This window comes from Eptatretus burgeri, chromosome 14 (genome assembly GCF_056783735.1).
Source record: "Eptatretus burgeri isolate ZD-2024b chromosome 14, Ebu_testis_v1, whole genome shotgun sequence".
NCBI classification, from domain to species: domain Eukaryota; kingdom Metazoa; phylum Chordata; class Myxini; order Myxiniformes; family Myxinidae; genus Eptatretus; species Eptatretus burgeri.
Genome location: NC_140974.1, coordinates 37,927,064 through 37,954,367, shown reverse-complemented (window position 1 = coordinate 37,954,367; position 27,304 = coordinate 37,927,064). Strand labels below are relative to the sequence as shown.

The window sequence follows — 27,304 nt, the reverse complement described above, 5'->3', positions numbered from 1 at the left end:
CATGATTTTGAAGTTTCACACCGATTGATGCAGCGGTTCAAGAGAAAACTTTTTCAATATCATTCTTCAATCCAACATGGCTGCCAAACCGTTTGACCTATCAATTATATTCATGAACGCCCTGGTATTCCAAAGCTTTGGGAACATGTGTCTGATGTTTCCCCTCAATCTGTCCAGCTGTTCTGGTGAAGAGGGTTTTTAAAGGTTTTAGAGTAAATATGATTTAGTTGGCATACCATGTGACCTATGACATCAAAGGTGGGGAACTTTTTGTTCCTCATGGATAGGCGGACATACTAAATTAAAGTTTATCATCAATCTGTTCAGCCATTTCGAAAATTTTTGAAGGTAAAAAAAAAAAAAATGGCTGCCGAACCAAGTGACCAATGATGTCATAACTTTTATCTGTTGACCAATTTATCCTAAGATGACCCTCCAAAATTTCACACTGATCGGATGTAGCATTCTACACATGCAATTATGTCATCATAATGAAGGCACTTATGACATCATTTTTTTTTTAAATCAGACTTATTGCCCATGCAGAGTACTTGCCAAGTGCGAAGTTTCAATTTTTCCCATGGTGTCGTTTTGGAGATGCAGAGGTCAAAAGTGTGTCCTTTTTTTCAATATGGCTGCCACACCACATGATCTATGACATCATAATTATCATTACAACATTCTACAAAAAATCTGCCAAGTGGTTCTAGAGAAAAGGGAATAACAAAATGCAGACACGCACGTACGCACGTACGGGACCGATCGCTTAACCCTACTTTTCGCTTCACAAGCGCAGGCAAATAAATCCCAGTCAATGCAAATGCATTACTTGGAGCATCTCCCTGGGTAACAATCAATGGAAGTTATCACAGTTGGCTCAATCTGGGTAACCAATGGCATGGCAATATTGGAGAGCTTCAACACATTGATCGGTCCAAAAAACATGTGGCCTGTTGGCAGAAAGGTTGCTTTGACATTGATAAACCCTGCATCAAATAGCGTCAAGAAAGGGTCCAGATAGGCTGACAGGCATCAATAACATTCAGCTGTAAACATCAAGAACAAAGAGAAATATAAGAGCTGCAAGTTGGACATAAGTACTAAAGATATGTGGTGCAAGACAAACACGACCTGTACAGTGGAAAAGTTTTTGGGACAACACATCACCAAAATTTTTTTTGTAGAGTTCATGCACAATGCAGGGAATCAGATGTCATCTTCTACCTTAAAGGATATCAAGGTATGTCTTGTGCAGGGAGAGAAATGTCATGTATTGCTTCCTTCTGATGGTGAACTGACAAAGAGCGAACCTATGTTACCTATCCCAGAATCGAAGTGTCGTCACGAGAACGCTTATGCACCCATCATACTCCATTGTTCATACCTTTCTTCCTTGGTTTCATCAACAACTGCTTCGAGTATGATCAAAAATGCAAACATACTTTTGACACAACAGTTCACGTTGACACGTTAGTTTGGCTGGACTATAAAGACACGTATTCTGTTCGTGAATCCCACTGGCATGGGAAAGATATGAAGAAATTGAGGGTTCATAGAACACCTTACCCCACCCAGTCTTGAGAAAAAAGAACATGGGCTGGTCTGTGAGCGGCGAGTTTGATTGGTCTAAAACTCTAAATCATGTAAAATGCCATAATATTTTGTCCAAGTACTGCGAAACTGAAGGGTTTGAAAGTTCCAAAAGAGCGATTTGTGCTCCCACAGTATTCAAGTATATAATTAAATTGAAGTAAAATAAAGTTTGTAGAAAAAAAAAACATTTTGGAACTTCACCACCATCCTTTACACCACCTTATTTAACACGTTATATTAGTTATTCGTACCTATTGTTTGTGTCCTTTATGACATCCTTAAAAACAGTGAGTTTCCTGTTTGGAATGATTTTCGATTTTGTTTGACTGTCAGACAGGCAGACGGAGTAAAATATTATCTCCTCTCTGTGTATGCATGATTGGGACAAATTCAGAGTCAAAGTACTCCTAAACTGCAGGTTCGTTTTCTGATTCATGTTCAAAATAAAACATTCAATTGAAATCAAGTTGTTCCTCGAACATAGATTGATGTTTGTAGACAGACAGGCAGAAGATTGATGAACCAATTGCTTAACCCCACTTTTCACTTTGCATGCGTGGGGTAACAATGAACATATCAGAGATGAGCTGTGCCCTTTTTGAGGACGATTTGCACGATCTGTCTGGTTTCGACCCCCAAGTGAGTACAGAAGGAGAAGGCTATCATAGTAAATCTGCTCTTCAGGGACATTGACAAGTCTTCACCTAGATTGTTGATGACTTACAGATGGATTCAGAGGAGTTCAAGTCCAAATTGGCTGGAAATTCCAATGTGGCAAAATTGAATGAATGTATAATATCTGACAATTGTGCATGTTAATGAACTAACTTGATGGCAACTGAGGTGTGCAGCAACACAGAAGATGTGGGTTTTCATCACAGTAAACGTTCGCTTTCGAATTAAGTAATTTACAATTGAATTATACACTGTTAATATGTATATCGAAATGTATGGATTATCACTGATCTTATAATGAACTTCAATGCAGGAGGAGGCGGAGGCCATTGGACCCATCAACCCTGTGCAATGGTTACCAACCTCTGGTTATTTGTCTGTGATCCATGCTTTTTAAAGGCTGAGCATCAATCGAGGAAGCTGCAAGTACCCTTTTTTAAAAGTCTTTGGTTTGACTCAAACGGGGTTCGAACCATCGATCTCCCAGAATCAGAGCAGATGACAAAGTCTGGTTCTCCATGATTGGACACCAGAGTGTGCTATTTCCATAATAAAGATGTAATAGCGGAAAATATCTAAAACTGGTAACTTGAAATTTCAAAGTTTGAAATTCGTGAGCAGACAATATATCTTAAGCTATCAAAAATACCAGATGAAATCTCAGATTTGCATTCTTCATTACATTGCTGGGAAATTTTTCGTTTTTCAAATAGTTAGGTCGGAATTTTTTTCGTCCCAAATTTCAAAGTTTGAAATTCGTGAGCAGACAATATATCTTAAGCTATCAAATGAAATAGTTTGGGGTGCACTGTGAAAATCATTTATACTCGGGTGGGAGTTGTTGCATTGGTTAAAGGGGTTCATGCCTACATTACCTCCCTTCTGAGTCTAGCCTCAGGAGTGGCTGAAGGGGGAAGTGGGGGGTAGTGTTACTTCTTGGGGACAAATAATGCATCAATATAGTATAATGATAGTTATTTCAAAGTATCTTATATTTAAGTGTATTGTAATACAAGTGGATAAATATGCATTGCGTATGTATTAGATAGATGGTCTCTCACCCTCCCCCCTTCCACATTGTGTTTCGAACCCCGACAGACCATGGTGTTGCTTGTTACCTCCGCCACCGAAGGTGAAGGAGGTTATGTTTGCACCCCTTTCTGTCTGTCTGTCTGTCTGTCTGTTTGTCTATGACCAGGATATCTCAATAAGTTGTGGACGGATCCGGATGAAATTTTGTGGACAGGTTTGGTGTGTGACAATGACGAATTTATTCGATTTTGATGAAGATCCGGATCCGATGAGTAGAATTTTTAAAGTGGTTCTTCACCATTGAGAGATAGGGCTAAACCGATATATAGCACGATATCTCAAATAGTTGTGAACAGATTCGGATGAAACTTGGTGGACATGCTGGGTGTGTGACAAGGAAGAATTGATTCAATTTTGGTGAAGATCCGAATCCGGATCTGAACACGAGAATTATTTAATTTTTACCTCTGTCACCGAAGGTGAAGGAGGTGATGTTTTCACTCCTTTCTGTTTGTTTGTTTGTTTGTGTACAGAATATCTCTAAAAGTTGTCGACGGATCCGTATGAATTTTGTTGACAGGTTCGGTGTGTGACAAGGACGAACTGATTAGATTTTGGTGAAGATCCGGATCCAGATCCGAGAACTAGAATTTTTTAAGTGATTCTTCGCCATTGAGAGATCGGGCTAAACGAATATATAGCACGTTATCTCAAAAAGTTGTGGAGAGATTCGGATGAAACTTGGTGGACATGTTGGGCGTGTGACCTCGACAAATTGATTCAATTTTGGTGAAGATCCGGATCCGACTACTAGAATTTTTAAAGTGATTCTTCACCATTGAGAGATTGGGCCAAAAACGATATATAACACGATATCTCAAAAATGTAATGGGCCAAATATGTTCTCGTGGATCAGGCATTACAGGATGGAGGTTTGCGCTCCACCGAGTGCCCTTCTAGTTTTGTTCCTGCATCTGTCTCGCGTCTTATTCCTCCTTCCCCAATTCCAGCTCAAACCAGCCCTAATTTAGCACCTGTTGATGACCAAATATCAGATCAAGAGGGATGCATGCCTCAAACAACGAGAACTAATGGGGTCAGTGAGTGCAAATCATGTCACAATACGATCCCAGCCACTTGGTGATACCAGCAATCAGGGCGACGTATGGATCGGACGGAAAGTGCTGACTCCCCCAACTTAAATGACCAGTCGAGGACTGGGACTGGGACTGGGACTGGGACTGGGATTGGGATGGGGACGGGGATGGAGACTGGGACTGGGATGGGGACTGGGACTGGGATGGTCCAAGTGGATCAAGAACTGCGGAGTTACACGCGAATGGGGAGGGATAAAAGGGCCCGTATCTCACGTCCGAGAGCTCGCTCGCTTGGTTCTTCACATCACCCGTCCCCGTCCCAGTCCCAGTCCCAGTCCCCGTCCCAGTCCCCGTCCCAGTCCCCGTCCCAGTCCCAGTCTCCGTCCCAGTCCCCGTCCCCGTCCCAGTCTCAGTCCTCGTCCCCGTCCCAATCCCAGTCCCAGTCCCCGGTATGTGCTATCCGGGACGTTCTTGTGTAGACAAGTAGGCTGTTATGCTGTTACATGTCAGTGCACTAGTTGGGGGGTGGGGAGGGGGTCGTCTTTATGAACCTCGTGGTTGCCGGTATTTGGTACCACCCAAGAGCATCAACAAATAAAGAGCAGAGCACAAGGGTGCCATTCACCGCGGTCGTGGAGGACACCCCACACCCTTCAGTAGCCGCGGACTTGCAGCTTGTGCAACCACCCAGAAGGGATGCGCAGGCTCCCTTGGGCTATCCCTTGGCTAAGATGCCACAAGTTTAAGGGAGGCGTCTATCTCCCTCCCCCAATTGTCTCCACCTCGCTGTCGGGTGAATACGAGCCCTAAGTTGAGTGCTAAGTTGATTGTACATGTATTCCATGGACCATGGGTCGTGAGTGCTACGTAGGGGCAATGGGGAATGTTTTGTTAAATTATATTGATAATGTACATGTTTGTGTGTGTAAATAAACCTACTTGGATTCTCTAAGCACGGTGAATTATTCTTGCCAAAGCTGCTGGAGGCGCGGAGGTTTATCGGGGAATTAACAGATCAGAGGTCATCACGTGATGAGGTAAGTGTCATACATTGTCATTCCAAATCCTCCATACTGTCAGCCCTGGAGTCGTGATCTTTCCCTTTCGAATAGTGCAACAACAACAACAACAACAACAACGTTAGAGGTACTGTATATCCAGGGGAGGAAGTTGCGGTTGGGCAGCGACCAGACACCAGCACTGCACACCGGCCCGAACACTGCTCAGGAGACGTGGAGTCGACTGGCGCTTCTGATCACATGAACGTGACCCATGGATTGAGACCGGAGTTATCCGGACCGACTGTGAGCGCAACAGTATATTTGTGTAAAAGTGTAGCGAAGTTGAGTGAACAGGTGGAGAGGTTGAGTGAACAGGTGGAGAGGCTGAGTGAACAGGTGGAGAGGTTGAGTGAGCAGGTGGAGAGGTTGAGTGAACAGGTGGAGAGGTTGAGTGAGCAGGTGGAGAGATTGAGTGAACAGGTGGAGAGATTGAGTGAGCAGGTGGAGAGGTTGAGTGAACAGGTGGAGAGGTTGAGTGAACAGGTAGAGAGGTTGAGTGAACAGGTGGAGAGGTTGAGTGAACAGGTGGAGAGGTTGAGTGAACAGGTGGAGAGGTTGAGTGAACAGGTGGAGAGGTTGAGTGAACAGGTGGAGAGGTTGAGTGAACAGGTGGAGAGGTTGAGTGAACAGGTGGAGAGGTTGAGTGAACAGGTGGAGAGGTTGAGTGAACAGGTGGAGAGGTTGAGTGAACAGGTGGAGAGGTTGAGTGAACAGGTGGAGAGGTTGAGTGAACAGGTGGAGAGGTTGAGTGAACAGGTGGAGAGGTTGAGTGAACAGGTGGAGAGGTTGAGTGAACAGGTGGAGAGATTGAGTGAGCAGGTGGAGAGGTTGAGTGAACAGGTAGAGAGGTTGAGTGAGCAGGTGGAGAGGTTGAGTGAACAGGTGGAGAGGTTGAGTGAGCAGGTAGAGATTCAACGGCATTTTCAAAAAAAACGCCTTTGCTAAAATGCCTTAATTGCAGTTCTGTGCTCGATTTGATTGAGCATTTTATTATCAGTATTCAACCAACAGTATCATGTAGTTTATTGCTTATTATGAGAAGTAACATGCAAATGAACAATTTTCTGTCCCCAACACCATTTTTGGGAAAAATGCAAGGGGCATAGAAAAGGCCCCTTTATATGGTATACAGTGCCATGTGGCGAACAATAAAAAGGAAGGGACATCCTATGGCTTGTGGAAAATGCCAGATGATGTAAAATAAGGCACATTCAAAAAATCTCGTGTGCATGCTGCACTCACTACCCTTGTGTTCTTAGGAGGAATCGAGTGATGCTCTGCTTGTCTAACACAAGTGTATTTCACACATTAACTTGCTCTGATCACGTTTATTGGTCCAAATCACTCGTCGAATCCAGAAATGCGTGTTTTTCATCAAATATTGTGTATTTTTTTTATCTTATACCGAGTAAAACAACACATTTTACTCGAAACCTTATTCATGTAAAAATGTTCTTATTTGCCTAACACGAGCGATTTTCACACATTAGCTTCTTCTGAGCATGCTTAACAGAATATGTTCTTTAGTTGTGAAGCCCTTTGCCTCCCATTACTCGAAGTGAGATATTTCACCCCTTTCCAAAGGATTTTGCTTCTGACAATGCCAACTGGACAACAGGACCGAAGTCTAAACCCTGAAGCAGTGTTTGCCCGGTCCTTCATACAGCCATTCCTAATATAATGGTTCGATGACCTTCGAGCATTTTAGCACAGTGTTTGAATGGAGCAGGATCACGTCTTGGCACTTACACAAGTCATTTTCCATTACAAGAGAACTAGCTATGCACGAATAATTGTTCAGCGTTGAAACTAACACCGACATTACAGTGTATAAACACATGATTATGAAAAAAAAAAATGATTATAGAACACATAAAGAGGATTATACATGTGTTAACATGATAACGATTACAATTTCTATCTAGTTTTAACAAAAGGTGATATATGTTTAACAAATGGTTAAACAACAGAAAGAGGCTGTTTAACCAATGCAGAGAGAATTGTAAAAGGCAAAACACAAGAATAAACAAGAAGGCAGCATGAAAATATCCCACACCACCATGCAACTTGTTATCTTGTTTTTCTCTCTCTGCTGCTAGTACAAGGCATTCCTTCATATCCTTTCCCTCCCTCCTTTTCTCTCCCAAACTGTATAAAAACCCTGCTTTAGCGGCAGCTAATTCGAAGGGTTGTGCAACTGTTCATTATCACCTCCCTTTTCCATGTGCATGTATTTAAGGTTTGAGTTCTGATGCATCAATCCTGAGTTGGAGATTGGTTTCTTTGACATCGGAGACTGGGGTTTCTTCGACACCTGATACAAGCATTCTCAACACCATAGCTTGTTCTCACACCGTATTTTGTTCCCCCATTAATAACCTAAAGGAGAAACGTGTGTTTTTCATGAAATGGTGTACACTCTAGCTTGTTCTAAGCAAAACCACATTTTACACAAGAAACATTATTCACGCAAAAACGTTCTTGTTTGCCGAACACAAGCGTTTTTCACACATTAGCTTGTTCTGCCCGCATTTTTTGTACTAAGTCAATACTAATGGAGAAATGGGAGTTTTTCATTAAAGAGTTTGTATTATAGCTTGTACTAAGCCAAGCAATCAATTTTAGCCAAGAAACATAATTCTGTAAAAACGTTCTTATTTGCCAAAAACAAGTGTTTTTCAGACATTAGCTTCTTCTGACCACCAAGTTTTGTGTTCCAAATCACTATTCTAATGCAGAAATGTGTGTTTTTCAACAAAGAGTGTGTATTTTAGCTTGTTCTATGCAAAACAACATATTTCACATCAGAAACCTTACTCACACAAAAACGGTCATATTTGCCCAACACAAGCATTTTTTAGACATGAGCTTCTTCTGACCCAGTTTTGTGTTCCTAATCATTTTTCTAATGCAGAAAGGTGTGTTTTTCATCAATTAGTGTGTACTTTAGCTTGTTCTAAGCAAAACAACACACTTTACACAAGAAACCTTATCGGTTTCTGCATCGGTATCGTGCAAATCGGTTTAATTTGCCGAATACAAGCATTTTTAACATATTAGCTTGGTCTGACCCCGTATTTTGTTCCAAATCACTACTGTAATACAGAAACATGTTTTTCCTCAAATATTGTGTACTTTAGCTTGTACAAAGAAAAACAACACATTTTATCCGAGAAAACTTGTCAATGCAAAAAACATTCTTATTTGCCTAACACAAGCATTTTTCACACATTAACTTTTTCTGATACCATTTATTGTTGCATATGACCAGTATAATCCAGAAACCAGTGTTTTCCATCAAATATTGTTTATTTTATCTTGTACTATGTAAAATAACACATTTCACTCAATAAACCCTATTCATACAGAAACGGTCTTTTTTGCCCAATTCAAGCGTTTTTAACACAGCTTATTCTGATCATGTTATTTGTTCTGCATCACTATTCTGATGCAGAAACACATCATTTTCATCAAATAGCATGTATTTTATGTTGTGCTAAGGAAAACAACACATAATTTTTAAAAAACCTTATTGATGCAAAATCGGTATTATTTGCCTAATCAAAATATTTCACCACATTAGCTTGTTCTGAGCGTTTTGTGTTCCAAATATTTACTAAAAAACAGAAAAGCGTGTTGTGCATGAAATTGGGTGTATGTTATCTTGTACAAAGCAAAACAACACATTTAATCAAGAAATATGATTCCCTCAAAACGGTCTTATTTGCTTTATTGCAAGCATTTTTAACACATGATCTTATTCCGACCAAGTTTTTTGTTCCAAAACACTCTTCTAATGGAGAAAGGTGTGTTTTTCATCAAATAGTGTGTATTTTAGCTTCTACTAAGCAAAACAACACGTTTTACACAAGAAACCTTATTCATGAAAAAATGGTTTTGTTTGCTGAAAACAAGCGTTTTTCACATATTAACTTTCTCTGACCCCGTTTTTTGTTCCAAATCACTAGTCGAATGCTGAAATGCGTGTTTTTCATCAAAACCTCTGTTTTAGCTTATACCATGCCAAACAACACATTTTACACAATAAACCTTCCACATTTAATCAAGAAATATTAATCCTAAAAATTTATATTTCTAGTCTTATATGTCTTATTTGCCTCATGCAAGCGTTTCCACCACATGATCATATTACAACCACGTTTATTTGTTCTAAATCACTATTGTCATGCAGAAACACATGCTTTTCATCAAGTAGTGTGCATTTTGTTTCAGACAAAGACAAACAACACATTTTTCACAAGAATCCTTATTCATGCAAAAATGGTCTCATTTGCCTAATATAAGTGCAATTAAGATGTGTCATGAAAATCATTTTCTGAAAGTGTATTGAAGGCATGCCACCATGTCAAGAGCTGATTGTGAATGGAGATTGACAATTGATAACCCAGAAAAAAACCTTCAAAAATAAGTGTAAACTTTCATCATTTTATTGTCAGTAATCAACACAAACAGTATGACATAGTTTATTGCTTATTATGAGAAGTAACATGCAAATTAACAATTTCATGTTCCCAACACCATTCCCATATTCCTCCACATAGTAAATTTTTCGATGAGACAGCCAAAAGCAGCAAAAACCAAACTATTTAAATTAATTCGTCCCATAATTGCTTGACAGTCTAAGATTTTGATGCTGCATCTTATCGGATAATTCTACATAAACAAAACAATACCTATTCTTTATATGTCGCGTGTGGTGAAGTAAGTGCCAACGAGTGCCAATTTGGATCCATTGCTCATCTTTCTGGATGGAGTAATGTTCAAAGAATCGTGTTTTTTGTTTATATTCGGAAAATGCATGTAATTTCAGTATATTCAATGTGATGGATTTTCTGTTATTTTCCTGAAATCTTGCCAAACCAGGCAGTAAAGTAAAGTAATTTAAAGTAAAGTATTTCTGTGAATAGTGTAGCTCAAATAAGCAATTCCCTGAAGGCAATCAACCTTCAGAGAAGATTAACTTTTACAAACATCCTCAAATTACCAAATTTCTTCGTTAAAGTTCAGCCATCCCTGTTCAAAGCTATTGTATTACTTATCTGCCTACTTGAAGCGATTGGGAGTGAAACCAGCCAGTCAACATGGCCGAGAGGTAAAGGCAGAGGTTACACTATCAGGCAGAACAGACCTGTACATTTGTCACGCTGTACTCCAACCCTACCTCTGAATACTGCCTTGGCAGCAATACTCTTTTCTTCACTCCCAAGGACTTGGAATTTCATTGGGTAAAAATGCTGGACCCCAGGAAAGTCACTAACCCCGGGTTTCAATGTTGTATTCACCTCGACCTCCAATTGCATCATGAAGCTCTCCTTATTTCTCGTATTCATCGCTTCACCCAAGAATGAAGCGATGAATATGAGCAATAACGACACCATAATTATATAGCAAGTGTTTAAGTAATGGATTCCTCGCACTGAAGCTACTTACTCGATCCATTTCAAAACTATGAGGGGTGCAAAGTGACGATTAGGCCAGTAGTTCCCTTTGATAGGATGAGAGAAAGTTCTGGTTATAATTCTTTTACTTGTCCTTTCACACCAAAGTTTCTTGTGAATTGTTTCAAACAAATACCAGTTGATTTTCATAAAACATATAAGAAACAAATTGAAACTGCATGTTATTAACGTTTGTAGGCCATAGCAATAAATGGAATAATATTTGACAATGCTCCGACGATTTCCTTGAGAGTTTTCATTTTATTAGAACCCGCTTCATCTTCGTTCACACGTTTCTGCGTAAGTTCTGCAATCTCCTCGCGTTTCTTATTCAATTCTTCCTTCACCATCTAAAAAAGTTAAATGTGCAATGTCAGCTTTCATCTCCACGGCATTCTCTGCGTACATATTACAATCACACAATAACAACAACAACAACAAAAACTTTATGGTTTGAAGAAGTCTGACGTCATCAAGGTAAAATCGTTTTTGTTGTTAGAATTGTAGAGAGAATGGGATTATGAGACATTAACTGCATAAGTCTCGCTGCAGCAGTATTGTATAAGCACACATGTTTCTCTGATCATTTTCTGGACTAAGTTCAAACTCAAAATATGTTGCTTTTCGATGCCCTCCCATAACTCAGTGTGCCACAGAAACATCACAAGTCTTCTTTTTCGTGAATACTAGCAGAATACCCATCTTTCACAGATTGAGGATTGTAGGCTTTGTTACTCACTGATTCAATCACGCTTATGTTCTGCAAGAACTTCCGGGTATACTCGATTCCTGGTTCATCCAGCATATGCATATATGAACAAACTCGTTCCAGTCCCAACTCCGGAGCATTCAACATAAAGCTGGCCAGATGAAAAACATGGTTTAGCTGGATAGAGTCCTTCTTGGTGCAGAGTTTGTCGTTGTGCCTTGTTTATCAATATGGTGAATGGCAGAAATTCCAGGAATTGGAGCCGCTTGGATTCAAATGGACAGTCGCTGGGAATTAGTGGTATATGAAGAATCAACACATTCTCTCCTAAAATTCTCCGTTGGAGATCGTAGCTTCTATGAGATTTTTCATCAACTGCCGCATGACAAACCGAGTTCCGTTGCACAATTTTGGGGATTCTAGATTGTGAAGAAGCATGAATAGTGTACCAACTTTCAATTTCAGTTCATGAGGTGGCATGCCCAGAGGATGTAGCGAGTTCAGAAACTTAACAGGGTAGTGAACTATTTGATCCACATCTGGAGCAGGGTCAATGGATTTATAGGCGACTTCTTCACTGGGCACACGGTCCAATAGTCATTGATTCAGTGGATGAACAACAACGTTTCGTGTGTGGGGCCAGTATTGCCTGTTGTGACAACCAATCAGTGTCTCCATAATTTTGTGAAAAAGAGGGGCAATATCCCTGAGCACTCACGTGGTAGAATAAAGATACTAATGAGGAAGTCAACATGGGATGGAATTTAAAAAATGTACCAATGAACCAATGTTATAGCAAATACATATTTTGTGGAGCAACCAACCCAGGTTGTAAGGCCGAAGTCACATTTGCTCTACCGCGAGGATACGGCGGCCGTACGCCCTCTGAATTGACAGAAACGTGCGGCGGCCGCAGATTTTCTGCGGTGGCCTCAGGGTGGCCCTACGCCATTTTGCTATATTTTACAGGCCGTAGGGGTCGCTGTGGAATTATAGCGCGGAGTTATAACTTTTTTTCATTTCTACGTTCGCCATAGCAATTCGACAAGCCGAAACAAAAGAACTGGTAAAAAAAAGAAAAAAAAAAAGAACCCACTCGTTACCGTCCGTCTGGCCGCACGTTCGCCTTAGCCCCCCCCCCCCTGCGGTCGCCTTGCGGGCACCTTGCGTCTGCCTTGAAAATTTATGGCCGCCGCAGGAATGCCTTAAGGTCACCGTGCGACATCAAATCAAAGACCGTACGGCAACCCCATGTTTTCGGTCTCCACAATTTATAAATACGCCATGAGGCTCCCCGAAAAATAAAAACATATGTGACTGCTACATTGTGTGACCGTGGAAATACTGCGGCCGCCCTATCATTGCTAGTGGCCATAGATTTTGTAGACCCCACGGCCACCATGGCAAATGTGACAGGCCTAAACCCACTTAGACTCCAATTTCCCCCACCAGTAAACCCCCTTAGACTCCGATTTTATAAATAGCGTGAACAAACTTTGATACATCATGGGTGATTAAGGTTGTGGTCAAGTTTCATTTAAATTGTGTGTGTAATTTTGGAGAAGAAAGCAAATAATATTTTGGGGGGCAACCCCCCCCCCCCAAGACCGCTTTTGGACCTGATTTTTTTTTTTAATGGCGTGAACAAAGTTTGGTACATCGTGGGTGATGAAAGTTGTGGTCAAGTTTCATCAAAATTGTGTGTGTACTTTCGGAGAAAAAAGCAAATATTTGGGAGCCACTTGCCACCCACCCTCCCCCCCCCCCCGGTATACCCGAGACCACGATTTTTTTAACGTCATGAACAATCTTTGGGACATCATGTGTGATGAAACTTGTGGTCGAGTTTCATCGGAATTGTGTGTGTATCTTCTGAGAAGAAAGGAAATACCTATTTTGGAAGGCAACCCCCCCCCCCCTCCATAGACCACCTCAGACCCCAATTATTTTAATGCCATGAACAAACTTCTTCCTGTCCAGGCTGGAGTTCCTCAAGGTAGCGTTCTGGGCCCTGTTGTTTTTTTGGTTTCCATCAATGATCTCTCCGACTCTCGGGAAAATTATCTTTATCTCTTTGCTGATGACTCCACCCTCTGCCGGACCATCTGTAATCCCTCAGATCAGCAAGTAGCAACTTCTTCACTCTCTGCAGATTTGGATAAAATCACAAGCTGGTCCAACACTTGGAACATGTCTCTCAATCCTGACAAATCTCACACTCTCACTAAATCTCTCCGAAATGACAGTCTGGACCCCCCCACCCCCCCCCCCCCCCGTCAACTTTCTCAACAATCCGCTTGAAAAAGTAATTTCATTCAACCTTCTGGGTCTCACTATCTGCTACGATCATTCCTGGGAAAGACGCATTTCCAAGCTGGCCTCCAAAGCTAGTCGCCATCTTCCATCGTGCAAAGTCCTTCCTTGGCACACCTGAGCTCCTGACCACATCCCCCCTATATTTCCGCAGGACGCTTAAGGTCACCGAGCAACCCCCTTCTGGTAAAACTACCAAAATCAAGAATCACTGCTCACCTTCACTTTCATTCCTCCTTTTTCTCACCTTTGGAACAAACTCCCACACTCTCTTCAATCCCACTCTTCCCTCCAGGTCTTCAAAACAGCTGTTCACCATCTCTTATATTGCCCCATCCAAAACCATGATCTGTTCTACCCCCATTAATCCACCTCCTTCAAACTCCCTGCTTTCCTTCCTGAAAGTCCCTGTTGTGTAAGGATCTGAAAGTCCCTGTTGTGTAAGGATCTGAAAGTCCCTGTTGTGTAAGGATCTGAAAGTCCCTGTAGTGTCCATTTTGTTTGCCCTGTGTACTCCGCCCCATCCCTCTCCCTTCGATAGATCTCCTCGTGTGTCTGTTCCCCCCCCTGTTTTGTGCTTCCCTCTCCCGTCCCTCTTGTCTCTTGCTCCCCTTGTTGTACATTCTGCGTGTTAGCTCTTCTACAAGCCTCGACAATGTATACAAAAACAAAACATGGGTGATGAAGGTTGGGGTCAAGTTTCATCAAAATAGTGTGTGTAGTTTCTGAGGAGAAAGCAAATACCTATTTTGGGGGGAGCAACCCCTCATAGATCCCCTGAGGGCCCGATGTTTTTTAATGCCACAAACAAACTTTGATACATACCTGGTGATAAAGGTTTTGGTGAAGTTTCATCAAAATCGTGGATGTAGTTTCAGAGAAGAAGTTATAAGTGTTTTTGGATGGACGGATGACACGCCATCCCATAAGCTCCCTGGAACTAGGTTCCAGGTGAGCTAAAAACGAATTTAGTACAAACGTGTACAGTGGTAATAAATAATTTGGATGCTAAAGCTCCTGGATAATCACACAGCAGTCTGTGCAGATAATAGTTGAAGCACCTCCGATAAATACAATTTTAGTAAAAGTTGGACTGTAATCGTACAGTACCAAATGAGTATCAGAATAATGGAATAAGATATGATTCGTCCTTATAGTAGTGATAGAAGAAGACAAATTGGAATGAACGTTAATCTTTCCCTGAAGATTTTATATTCACGGGTCAACGTCAAAGTACTTCCAGCTCACAAAATAACATTCTACAAATGATTAAGAGCGCACTTGTCAGTTATGACAATAAAATATGATTCATCCTTTCAGTAAAAGACAAAGTGGACTGAGATTCAGTAAAAGACAAAGTGGAAAAGATAAAGATCGAAGTTTTGATGGAGGTGATTTTGGCAAATTAACCTTGATAGGTACGATTACTAAGAACACACAGAAACGCCTTTATCTTTTCATCTATTGTATAAATAGTATAATATAAAGCTCTTTCTAACCACTGACTGGCTCAGACTCACTCACTGCCAAATATTAACCAGAGAGTTGGTGTCAAAGCCACCCAATGCTCACCTGTTTATACATTTATCGTTTTTAAAAGACTCGTCTAATAATATTTTTCATAAAGCATTGCAGTGAAGTCTGATCCAAATAATTTTAAAGCAATATATGTATTTGTATATTGTAATCAGTAAAAAATAGTGTGGTAGATAAAAACATTAGAAAGGAAATAACTTGCACCAAAAACTTTAACATTTTCACGCTCACGCTCACGCCGGGGGCATCACTATAGCTCTGTTCTTTGAACAGGCGAGCTAAAAATCGGTACCTTTCGGGTGACATAGAACATTGAAATTTTGCATGCCAATGGACAAAGCTGACATTACATGGGAAAACTAGAATGGGCACTCGTAGAGAGCATATACCTTCGCTGCCGCTACTGTTTTGTTCTTGGCATAAGAGTGTGGGGAACAGAACAAGGAGCATTTTGGTGCTGATTTCATACGAATCGGATAAGAATTGACTGCGTTATGATAAAAATACGCACATCTGCAAGGTCGTGACCCCCCTGACCTTTGACCCCCAACCGCGAGTAAGGGTAATTACGTCATTGTGTCAAGTTGCATATCACAAGATTGGGCATTAAATTCTGAACATTTTGGCATTAGTTTCATGCAAATTGGATAAAAATTGACCGCGATATGGTAAAAAGACGATTTTGACCTTTTAATGACCTTGACCTTTGACCCGATTGCTCCCAAAATCTAATCAAATGGCCCTTGGCTAATAACCAATCATCCCACCCAATTTCATGCAATTCGGTTTAATACTTTTTAAGTTATGCGAATAACAAACAAATAAATAATCATTGGCATCTCCCACAAACATATATTTTGGTACTGATTATAATGCCAGGATTTGGGACATTTTCTTTTAAAAACAAGGGTAATGACGTAATTGTGTCATGTCACCCATCACAGGATTGGGCAATGAATTCTGAACATTTTGACATCGGTTGCATGGCAATTAGATCAAAATTGAGCGCATTGGTATGGTAAAAATACGAATTTGACCTTTCCGTGACCTTGACCTTTGACCCGATCGCTCCCAAAATCTAATCACATGTTCCTTGGATAATAACCCATCATCCCACCAAATTTCAAGCGATTTGGTTTAATACTTTCTGAGTTATGCAAATAACAAACAAACACACACATACACATATTCACAAATAAATAAATAAATAAATACACAGCGACCAATACATAACCTTTCGCAGAATGCGAAGGTAAAAATCACAGAATCGTCAGACAATATCCGTAAATGAAAATATAAATAAATGATTTTTTTTTAATGTTGGTGAGTGACCCGAGACAATGAGGAAGCATGATAATTTTGTGTGCTGATTGACATCAAAGCTGATACAACAGGGGGAAAAAAAAAAATCACAGAACTGTCAGAAAGCATCCGTAAATGAAAATATAAATAAATTAAAATAAAGAAATTATGTAAGCATACGAACCATGCTTCCCCATTGTCTTGGGTCGCTCACCTGCATTTGATTTTTCACTTATTTATATTGTAAGCATACCCCGCTGGTATATGTACATATATATATATATATATATATATATATATATATATATATATATATATATATATATATATATATATATATATATATATATACACGAGGATCATCCTATGCTGCTCTGCAGTAACTAAATTTATATCAAACAAAAAGCTTACTTTATTCTGCTCCTCCAATGTTTTGATTATTTCTGCATTATGTTTATCCTGTTCTTCTTTTGCCCTTTTTTGCTCTTCAAACAATCGATCTCGTGCTTCTTGTTCTGAAAATAAAAACAGTGTTATGAAAGCACATTAGCTTGGCGAAGAAAGGGCAAGAAGGGAACATCTGTTTCATGCCAAGAGTGCTGTCCTGTTGATGGGTCCATGAATGTCAACCATCGCAATGAGGGTCTTTGACCCTTGTGGGTGGTCAAATGGTCTTTATACATGACATTGCGAGTGGAGAGCATTTGTGCACCTATCCACACTCTAAAAAAGTGGGACACTCTGTTATAATTGAATGTTCTCCAAAGGGCTGGTCAAACACTTTCCTAAACTGGCAGTTTGTCTGAGCACATGCAAGGTGGGAAGACGTTTCCTGTAATTAAATAATATGGTGATGAGGAAGACAATAATAATAATAATAATAATAATAATCATAATAATAATAAATGGACCAGACATGGCAGTCAAAAGACAAACAAATAGGGAAGAAGGGAACACACATTTGTGGTGCAAATGAAAGAACTAAAACCCAACATATGGCGACATAAATACCGGACCTTCTTTTGACGTCTGGTTTCCGGTTCTTGAGCCACGGCGGTATTCTGCATGGTCTTTTGACTTTCTCAAAGATAAGTTTTCCCGGTCATTTTTTGTTGCGTTTTAACTGTTAATTTGTTGTCTCCATGTTTACTGTGTGTTTCTAGTTAGGTTTTGTTTTAAAATTTGTGCCAATTTGTGAGTATTTGTCAGACTTTTCACATAGGGTTCCTTGAAGACTACCCTTTTCTTTGCTTGTGTGCATCATCGTATTTTTTGCAATTTCTCCTTCTCACCTTCATTTTTTGTTTTCACCATAATCCCTTTTACACTCTTTCAAATCCTCCCAACTATACCCTCTGTAAAATGAATTTTTTTTATTTTTTTATTTTTTATTTTTCCCCCCTTTTACTATCTCACTATCTGCCAAGATCTTTCCTGCCATAATCTGCCATGATCTTTCTGAGGAAAGTCACATTTCCAAGCTGACCACCAAAGCTAGTCGCCGACTGGTCATCCTCCATCGAGCAAAGACCTTCACCTTCCATGGCACACCTGAGCTCATAACCACATACGAAGCTTTCATCTGCAGCGTGATGGAGTACTGCTCTCCACTCTGGACTGGTGCTACTGGCTCACACTGAGCTCAGCTTCATGATGTGAAAACCAAGGCTTTTATGATCATTGATATCTCCTGCGATGAAGCTGAGTCTTTGGGTCTCTCACTCTCTCACTGCAGGAAGGGTGGTGGTCTGTCTGTCTTCTACCATCTCCTCTCCGGCCTTGCCCCCCCCCCCATTGCTCTGTTGGTGCACTGTTCCCCAAAATTTCTGCAGGGCACTCCAGGTCTGCCAACAACCCCCTTCTGGTGAAACTGCCAAAATCAAGAATTGCTGCTCACCTTCACTCTTTCATTCCTCTTTTTTTCCCCACCTCCAATGCAAACTCTCACACTCTCTTCAATCCCACTATGCCATCCAGGTCTTCAAAACATCTCTTCCCCCATCCAAAACTATAATCTTTTCAACCCCCATTAATCCACCCTGAACCCACCTCTTTTAAATTCCCTGCTTTCCTTTCTGAAAGTCACTGTAGTGTCCATATGGTTTACCCCATGTACTGTGCCACATCCCTCTCCCTTCCACAGATCTCATAGTGTCTTTGTTCCCTTCTGTTTTGTGCTTCCCTCCCCTGTCCCTCTTGTCTCCTGCTCCCTTTGTTACATGTTCTTTGCTTTAGCTCTTCTACGAGCCAAGATAATGTACACACACAAAAAAAAAAACAAAGGGGACCATCACAGGCAATGACTTGAATAGACACAATCTGGTCTTGGGCTGTAGCTTGATGGCACCATGCAGGCTGGTGCTGCATGGGGCTGGAGATTGGATGGGCGTTGGCTGGGAGATGCAATGATGATGAGGACAAGATGGCCTCCGAGGTCTCTCAATGGTCCACACAAGAGCAGCGACGAAGCAGAGAGAGATGGAATGTCTGATGTCTCTTTGGCTGGAAGAAGCAGTACCGCGCAGACATGGTTCCTATACATTAAGGACCGCACCTAAAAGCACGGGGATATCCCCCCCCACCCTTCCCCCCACTGGTCGCACTGCTGTGCTGGGCAGAGAGCTCCTGTAAAAGCATTCCGCTTTCATCCAGAGCTCTCTGCAGCTAACCACACTACCATGGCCTGCAGTCCTTGGCCAAACAACCCATGTTGTTTCCATCTGAAGTGCCTTTCCATTAAGTGCCACAAGCCTTCCACATTGGCTTGCCTTTCGACAAGAGGTTTTACCCAACACTTCCTTACCCTATACTGCTTTACGATGGATAGTCACCATCACCTCAAGGCACATATTCCAAATGACTTAACTCTGACGTGTCCCAAATAGAGGTTTAAATGTAACCTACTCAAGCACATAGACCTAGCTCTTTTAACACATTATATCTATGGATCCTCCCTCTTCCTCCTTCCACATAACTGTATGGAGCAGTTGAAACGGTCTCTCATCGGATTATAAATTTTAGACACACTTGCTTGGAGGCCCAGTCGAATAACACAGGAATACCACAACTTTTTTTTTTTTTTATTTATTTTTTTATTTTTTTATTTTTTTTTTTTGTATACCTTGGTCGAGGCTCGTATGAGAGCTGACACACAACTCACAGCAAGGAGGCATGAGACAAGAGGGGTGGGAGTGGAAGGGACAAAACATTGGGGAACAGACACAGGTGAATTGTGGAAGGGAGAGGGATGGGGATGGGACGGGGAACATGGCGAGGAGAAGATGGACATTACAGGGACTTTCAGGAAGGAAAGCAGGAGAATTGAAGGAAGTGGGCTTGGGTGGATTATCGGGGGTAGAAAAGATCGAGGATTTGGATGGGGGAAGATAAGAGGTGGTGGTGAACAGCTGTTTTGAAAGCCTGGAGGGAAGAATGGGAAAGAATAGAGTGAGGAAGTTTATTCCAAAGGCGGGAAAAAAGAGGAATGAAAGAGTGAAGATGAGCAGTGATTCGTGATTTTGGTAGTTTTACCAGAAGGGGGTTGTTGGCGGACCTTGAGCGCCCTGTGGAAATGTGGTTGGGACAAATCGCAGAGAGAGCAGGGGGGGCAAGGCTGGAGAGGAGTCGGTAGAAGACAGAAAGACCACCGACCAACCTGCGGTGATTGAGTGAGAGGCCCAAAGACTCAGCTTCATTGCGGGAGATGCCAATGATCTTAAAAGCCCTGGTTTCGACAGCGTGAAGTCGAGAAAGGTGGGAGGCAGGAGCACCAGCCCAGAGGGGAGAGCAGTACTCCATCAGTACTGGTGATGACGAAAACATCAGTACTGGAAACCGAAAACTTTCGGTTTCCCTCCATAAGAGTGAATACCACAGGTCATTGTGCTTTATTCAGCCAAGATAATTTGACTCTGTATCTTCTTGGTGATAAATACCGAAACCCAAACTCCATGATCTGGTCTTCAAGCATTTCAATGTGTTGCTGCCATCCGCATACCACACACCGATTTTTTGCCAATCCAGTTCACACACAGCTGAACGAGTCTTCAGGCAGTAAAGATTGAAAGCAAAGCAGGTATTAACATGTAATCATATAAACAAGTAACAATGAATAATTCCCTTTAATGGTATTATTGGTTCATCACCTTGCTGAAGTTTCTGCTGCGCGTCCATCATTTTGTCCATGGAAAGGATGTGGTTGGAATCCTTGTTTCTCTCAATCAAAAATGTCATCAGTACATGAATTGCCTGATGTATAAGAACAAGAAATTAGTGAAAAGAAAAAAGAAAAACTATCCCATTTTTCATGCAATTCAATAAGTACACTCCACGAATAGCACCATAAAATACAATGCAATATAGGTCAATGTCCATGGGGTAAGGTGGGTTTCAAAAAGCTAAGGCAATAAAATGTATTCGTATTCAAGGTCAAGGCTCATGGAAGAGCAAAGTGACAGAGGGTAAAAGGCAACAAATTGATAGTGGGGCAGTGGGAGACCATAGGTCACATGAAGCAAGGGAATCAACAAACAGGAAAAGAGGAGAGAGGAATGGAGGAAACATGATAACATCGAAGTAAGAGGGCTGAATTAATATGAGTTGAAAAGATCATGCATAAGGATGGGAGATGACATGAGATGGAATACACTGCCTGCAGGTAGCCCTGGAGGGAAAGGGGTGATTGACCATTTCTGTCAGGCGGTTCCACAGACGAAAGGAAAGACGTGGGGAATGGGGGATAAATAAACAGAGTTGAGGTGTACATGAATCTGCATTATTATAATAATGGAAGAACTTCAACACAGGAATGTGCCACAAGGCCAAAGCTGATGCTATGAATGCCAAACAATTCAAATAACTGACCAAATACAGAATTCCTTATCAGAAAGAACTCAAATAGATAAAGATAGAGTCGCGCTATCCTTCTTAAATGTTGAGTATCAAGGAAGAAAGTAGCACGTACCATTTTAACATCTTTTGTTTGACTTGGTCAATGGTTTGAACCACTTCTCTCCCAGACTCAGAGCAGACACTAATCATTACTCCACAGAGTCCTGATTGTGGGTGTTTAACCAGAAGGGGGTTTACTGGAAGAACACATACCATCTGGAGTATCTGGAGAGGATCGGAGAGTTTAGCGATAATTACGTGAGAGCAACAAGCAAATTGTACTTCGACCTTCCTGCGGGAGATATTGCTATAGTTGAGAGCTTCAGATTCTCCAGGAGACAGATGAGATGCTGGGGAGCTAATCTGTGGAGAGAGCAGTACTCCATTGAGCTACAGTTAGAGCCCCTTTAGGCTGTCAGTAGTTATGATTTTTCAAGAAATTATTTTGAACAACAGAGAATACCAAGTCTACGGCTGAGTTTAGAAAGCAGCTTTGCTATATGGTATTCCCAAGGAAGTCATGACTGATGGTAAGGCCTAAAAGTTCAAGAAACCATTCCAACAGCTGACCATGGAAATAGATTGGTCGGTTTGTTCGATGATCATTCCAGAGCGATAGGATGAGACTGTGGGACTTGTCAGGATTAAAAAAAAAAACATGTTTCATCTATCAGAAGAGCACCTAATCTATTCCAGATCAGAGAGCGACTCTAATGCTATCTTCCTGTTGGTGAGACTGTGTGCGGGTACTGTACGACACAATGTGGAGTGATCTGCAAAAACAAAGTGAAAGAATACACCATCGGAAAGGTCTGGACTTTTTCTTCTTCTTTTTCATTTTATTTTTTACATGATCTAAAGCTCGCGGTGGAGCCGCTTTTCTTTGTTGTAAATATTTGTAAAGGAATTTTTTTATTATTACAACTTGATGTAAAGTTTCGCATTGAAATAAGTGAAAAAATGATTGCCGACATAAATTTACAGGTGTTTGACGTGAAGGAGAACAGACCTGTTCCCCAAGACCTTCAGTGTCACGAAACGCTGTGGAAATGGCGTCCAGCTCCTCCTTGTATCTCTGGTGAGCATCTCCGCATTCAAACGCCCCACTTTCGTACTTCTCTTTCAGGGGCTGGTAAAGTTCTGCAAGGCGCTTCTCACTTCGATTCGTTGAAGTCTGGCAGTTTACTTGGAGCCATGTTTCATACTCTCTCATCAGGGTTTTCTGAACAACAGGCAGAGAGACTTCATTAAAACATGGAATTGCAAACACAGACTGAATGAAAAAGATAAGCAATTCATAACGAGAGGTTATATGGTACTATAGACATGAAGAGCATGGTGGATAATATAAAGTAAATAATAATGTTGTGTATTGCACTTCTCTGAAAGTCAGTTTTGACCTTGTTTGACCCAAGGTATACGTATATGTATGTATATATCCCACATGAATGAGCATCAATTCCTGTCTTTTTGTCAACCTATGCAATCTTGCAGTCACAACTTGTCTGTCTGCCATCTTTAACACGCAAAGACAAAATCACAACAGTTTGTTGAAAGTTCTAATGTGTCTGGAATTGATATCATTAACAATACATGGACACTCAATGTCATCACCAAGACTAGCTGCTCAAAGGGAAGTCCAAATACAATTCCCAATTCACCTCATTCCTCCACGTAGACACCTGAAATATTTTATAGTCACAAGGAAGTCCATGATAGGTCAACGGATATCCTTACATTCAATTCCTCCTCGTACTTGCGCTCACTGTCCAACACGGAATTATCTTTGAAAAGGAGCACAGCCCTCTCTGTGGCTCGGCCATGTGCTGCGTTGAGGTCCGTGGTGGTTAATGGGAGGCTATTTCTGATAGCCTCCATACACTGCTTGTACAGTTCTGTGCTTTGTTCCAGGGCCTCTTTGTTGGCAGCACAGCTGATGCTGGTTGTAGCATCCTCGATGCATGGTATGACACCCTTACGTTGTGCCTCCACATATTGTGATGCTAAAGCCATGAAACCTGCAGTGCATGCAAAACAACCATCCAAATTTGTTACCTTCTTAACAAGTATCACCGGTAAAAAATAGGAATCGCTACCAAGGTATTCTTCTGAAAGAGAAGATGGGAAAAGGGAAGAAGGTTGGAGTTTGGGGGTCAGTCTGAGTCTGGGAGGTCATCGGTTTGAAATTGACCCTGATCGAGTCATAATGTTATTAATGGTACATGTTGTCTTTTTCCTGCACACTCAACATTTGACAAGAATAGAGCATGGACAATCAACGATAGGTTGGCACCCAAAGTGCTGGGTTTAATGGGCCAAATGGTCTCCTCCTGTGTTGAAGTTCCTCATTGGGGAACTCAAACTAAACTAGAACGGCACTCGGTAGAGCGCACAACTCCGCCAAGCTGAACAGTTTATGTTTTGTATCCCACTGATGGCTGGATTCGCATGCGGACCTCAACCAAAATCTTATCTACTTGTTCTTGTCACCAAACCAACTCATCCACAAAGTTTTGTCATAATCCGTCTGCAACGTTTTGAGATATTGTGCTATATATCATTTTTGGCCCCATCTCTCAATGGTGAAGAATCAATTTTAAAATTCTCAGATCCGGATCCGGATCTTCACCAAAATTAAGCATTGCTGTCCTTGGCTGGAGACTACAAACACAAAAATTTCAGAACGATTGCTTGAAAACTTTGGCTAAAAATTGTGTGACAAACAGACAGACAGACAAACGATGCAGGCCAACATATTTGGCGAAAAAAATTTTCACCAAGTAACAAGGGTGAAAACATCATCTCCTCTTGTCCACCTTCAGTGGTGGAGGTAATTAAGCTTGAATCATTCGTTGTTACCATGACACTTTTGTGTAATGATATTGTTTTTAATCAAAATACCGATTTAAAAAAACAAACATGGAGTATGATTCCGTATTATCATCATTGCACCAATTTGAAGCACCATCTCTCGCGTCAGGAAATGAGGAGCATCATAGTCACTGCCCATTTCAATGAATTTGTCACCACGAGGCTCACCAATCTTCCATGCAAACACTTGTTCAGTTTTGCAAATAAATAAATAATCATGAGGATATGTCTAACAGAAGGTAAGCAAGCAACTAAAGGATTGTTGCTGCAGTCATGAACTTGCTTGTTCTCCGCGTGCAATGCCAGGTCTTGGTTGTCCTCAATCTTTCTGGCTGGAGGATCAAGCAATGTTGGAAATGGCAAATTTTACAAGTTTCACTTCAGTTTGTTCAAAATGAATTGCTTCAAAGAAACATCACTGTATATTACATACCATACTGATGGTGAGTGTTTTGGTGGTGGAATTGGCAAAGCCTTGCTGCATTGCTCTCACTAGTGTGAGTTCAGTTTCCATGGTTGATTAGTGGTTAGTTAGTTCCACACCCTATGATAGATTTGGTGACATGTCTGCGATACCATACTGGAATAAATAGTTTAATCTGCAAGGCTATAATGCCCATTGAAAGTGGCAGTTTCACTCTGAGAAAGTGAGGTGTTCATCACTGGGCGTGAACACCCCAATGCTTTCTGAAGTTTAGGCCTCCATCATCATAGATATGGTGTTTGTATAGCTCCTACGACGATGTTATAACCCTTACAGCAACAACAAGCACAACTTGTATATCTGATCCATTGTTGTTGCCTATCCATTTTATAAGGCTCTTTCTTCTTCAAAAACGAATCATTTAACAAAATGAAATTATATCAATTAAGTAAAACCTGCTTTCTAAATATCTGTAATGATGTATTTGAAGCCAAAAGCATCCCACACCCTCTCTACTCTCCCAGTGTTATGCCCCCTTTCCGCTTCCCCAGCGTGCGTCTCACCCCCTGTCCTACCTGCCCTCCTTTCAGTTTCCTCAGTGTGTCATCCCCTCTCCATTTCCTCAGCATCCTGCCTCCTCTGTGATTCCTCAGTGTATTCCCCCCTCTCTGTTTCCTTGGTGTTCCTTCCCCTCCAATGATGACATTTAATGTATGTCTCCACCTCTGCCAACAAGGACCACACATCACAACTCTGTCATCCTCATATGCAGTGATTTCAACTGTCACCAATTTGGCTTGGTTTGGTGTTGGTACTTCTTCAACCAGCCATTGAATTGCAGCAAACGATTCTCTGACTCCATTGGCCTCATCCAATCAGTGAACTTTCTGATTAAGATTTCTCCCAGTGGCACATCCTCCCTTCTGGACCTGGCAATGATGTATTATCTGACTAATATCTCCTGTTCCTCTTCTGATCCAATCTGATCATGTGCTTGTGAGAGTTAACATTTCTCTGGCTTTTGTCAGAGAGCTGCCTCAGCACCTCAGAGTTTGACAGTTAACTCAAGCTGACTAGCAGGTACTGCAAGCTGCTCTCTCATGACAAGACTGATTCTTCATTTTCACCTCTCCTTCAACACAGGGCTTGCTTTCCCTTATGTAAAGAATAATATGATCTTGTCTGCAGTTATCATACACATCCTCCTCATCCTGGTACTCAGAATGCTGTGGTGAGGTAGTTGCCTTCAAACAACTTGCCTTCTCTTCTTGGAAGGCAAATTCGACCGAAATCAACCTCAGATCATTCCACAAAGTGTAGAACAAGTGTGTGTGCACACTCAGGAAAGCTAGAAAGTAGCATCTGCCAACCTCAAAGTTGAACTCTCAAATGTCTCTCCTTCATTGAAGACCTGGTAGCACCTTGTTAAATCTGTCTCTGGTGCAGTAGGCTCCACCTTCATCCCTTCCCTCACTTCAAATGGCACCACAGCTGAGTCTGCTCATGAGAAGACTGAATGTCTCACTTCTGTGTTTGCATGCAAATCTTGTGTCCCCAACCCCTCACTCCCTCCAGCAAACTCTACCCTCATGTATGCCACTGCTCCTATACACAGTCTTTCTCAACTGAAGAGGTGGATTGGTTTCTGACAAACTTCGACTCCGATTCTGCGACAGGCCCAGATGGAATCAGTGCACATGTCGTAAAAACCTGCTCTGCTGCTTTTGCTCATCCTCTTTCTGCTCTGTTCACTTGATCTTTCTCTTTGAGTCCGTTTCTGTCTGCCTGGAAGTTAGCCAACATCACTGCAACGCACAAAACATGTGGCAAAAAAGGATCCTCTTAACTACGGGCATATTATCTTGCTTCCATTTATAAGCAAGATTTGGCATCCATCATTACAGTTGACATCAAATACTTTCTTTTCTCCAACGGCCTGATCGCAGATCAGTTTGGTTTCAAGACCTGGTCATTCTACCCTGGACATGATGCTTCTACTCTCCCAACAAGAGATGGAAGCCCTCAATCTCAGACATGAAATCAGGGCTGTCTCTATGGACATATCCCAAGCATTTGATACATTGTGGCACCCTGCCTTGATCACCAAATTATCAGCTTATAGCATCCAAGGCCACCTTCTCTCCTGATCACTGATTTCCTCCACTCCCATAGACATTGTTTAGCTCTTAACTGGACACTCTCATCTCATCTCCTCACCCTGTCAAGGCTGGAGTTCCTCAAATCAGTCTTGGGCCCAGTCTTGTTCCTCATCTTCATCAACGATCTTTCTGGTTCCCTGGAAAATTACTGCTGATCTCTTTGCTGACGATTCCACCCTCTGT

At 41.4% G+C, this 27,304-nt stretch overlaps 1 protein-coding gene and 1 long non-coding RNA gene across 2 annotated transcripts in view; one reads left to right on the top strand and one right to left on the bottom strand.

Annotated features, from left to right (window-relative positions):
* The first annotated feature begins 5,581 nt into the window (after positions 1-5,581).
* On the top strand, positions 5,582-22,745 carry LOC147012987 (uncharacterized). Its single transcript, XR_015051142.1, has 3 exons — positions 5,582-5,701; positions 22,364-22,477; positions 22,652-22,745. It is a non-coding gene; the product is annotated as an uncharacterized LOC147012987 (long non-coding RNA).
* Positions 9,891-27,304, bottom strand: part of LOC147012986 (guanylate-binding protein 2-like) — a 49,853-nt gene continuing 32,439 nt past the window's right edge. Inside the window, exons 6-10 of the mRNA XM_085854409.1 lie at positions 23,405-23,685; positions 22,677-22,889; positions 20,923-21,025; positions 17,189-17,292; positions 9,891-11,267 (exon numbers count right to left, since the gene is read on the bottom strand). Coding sequence (XP_085710535.1) covers positions 11,103-11,267; positions 17,189-17,292; positions 20,923-21,025; positions 22,677-22,889; positions 23,405-23,685 — 866 coding nt within the window. The 3' untranslated portion in view covers positions 9,891-11,102. The remainder of the gene's footprint in view (positions 11,268-17,188; positions 17,293-20,922; positions 21,026-22,676; positions 22,890-23,404; positions 23,686-27,304) is intronic.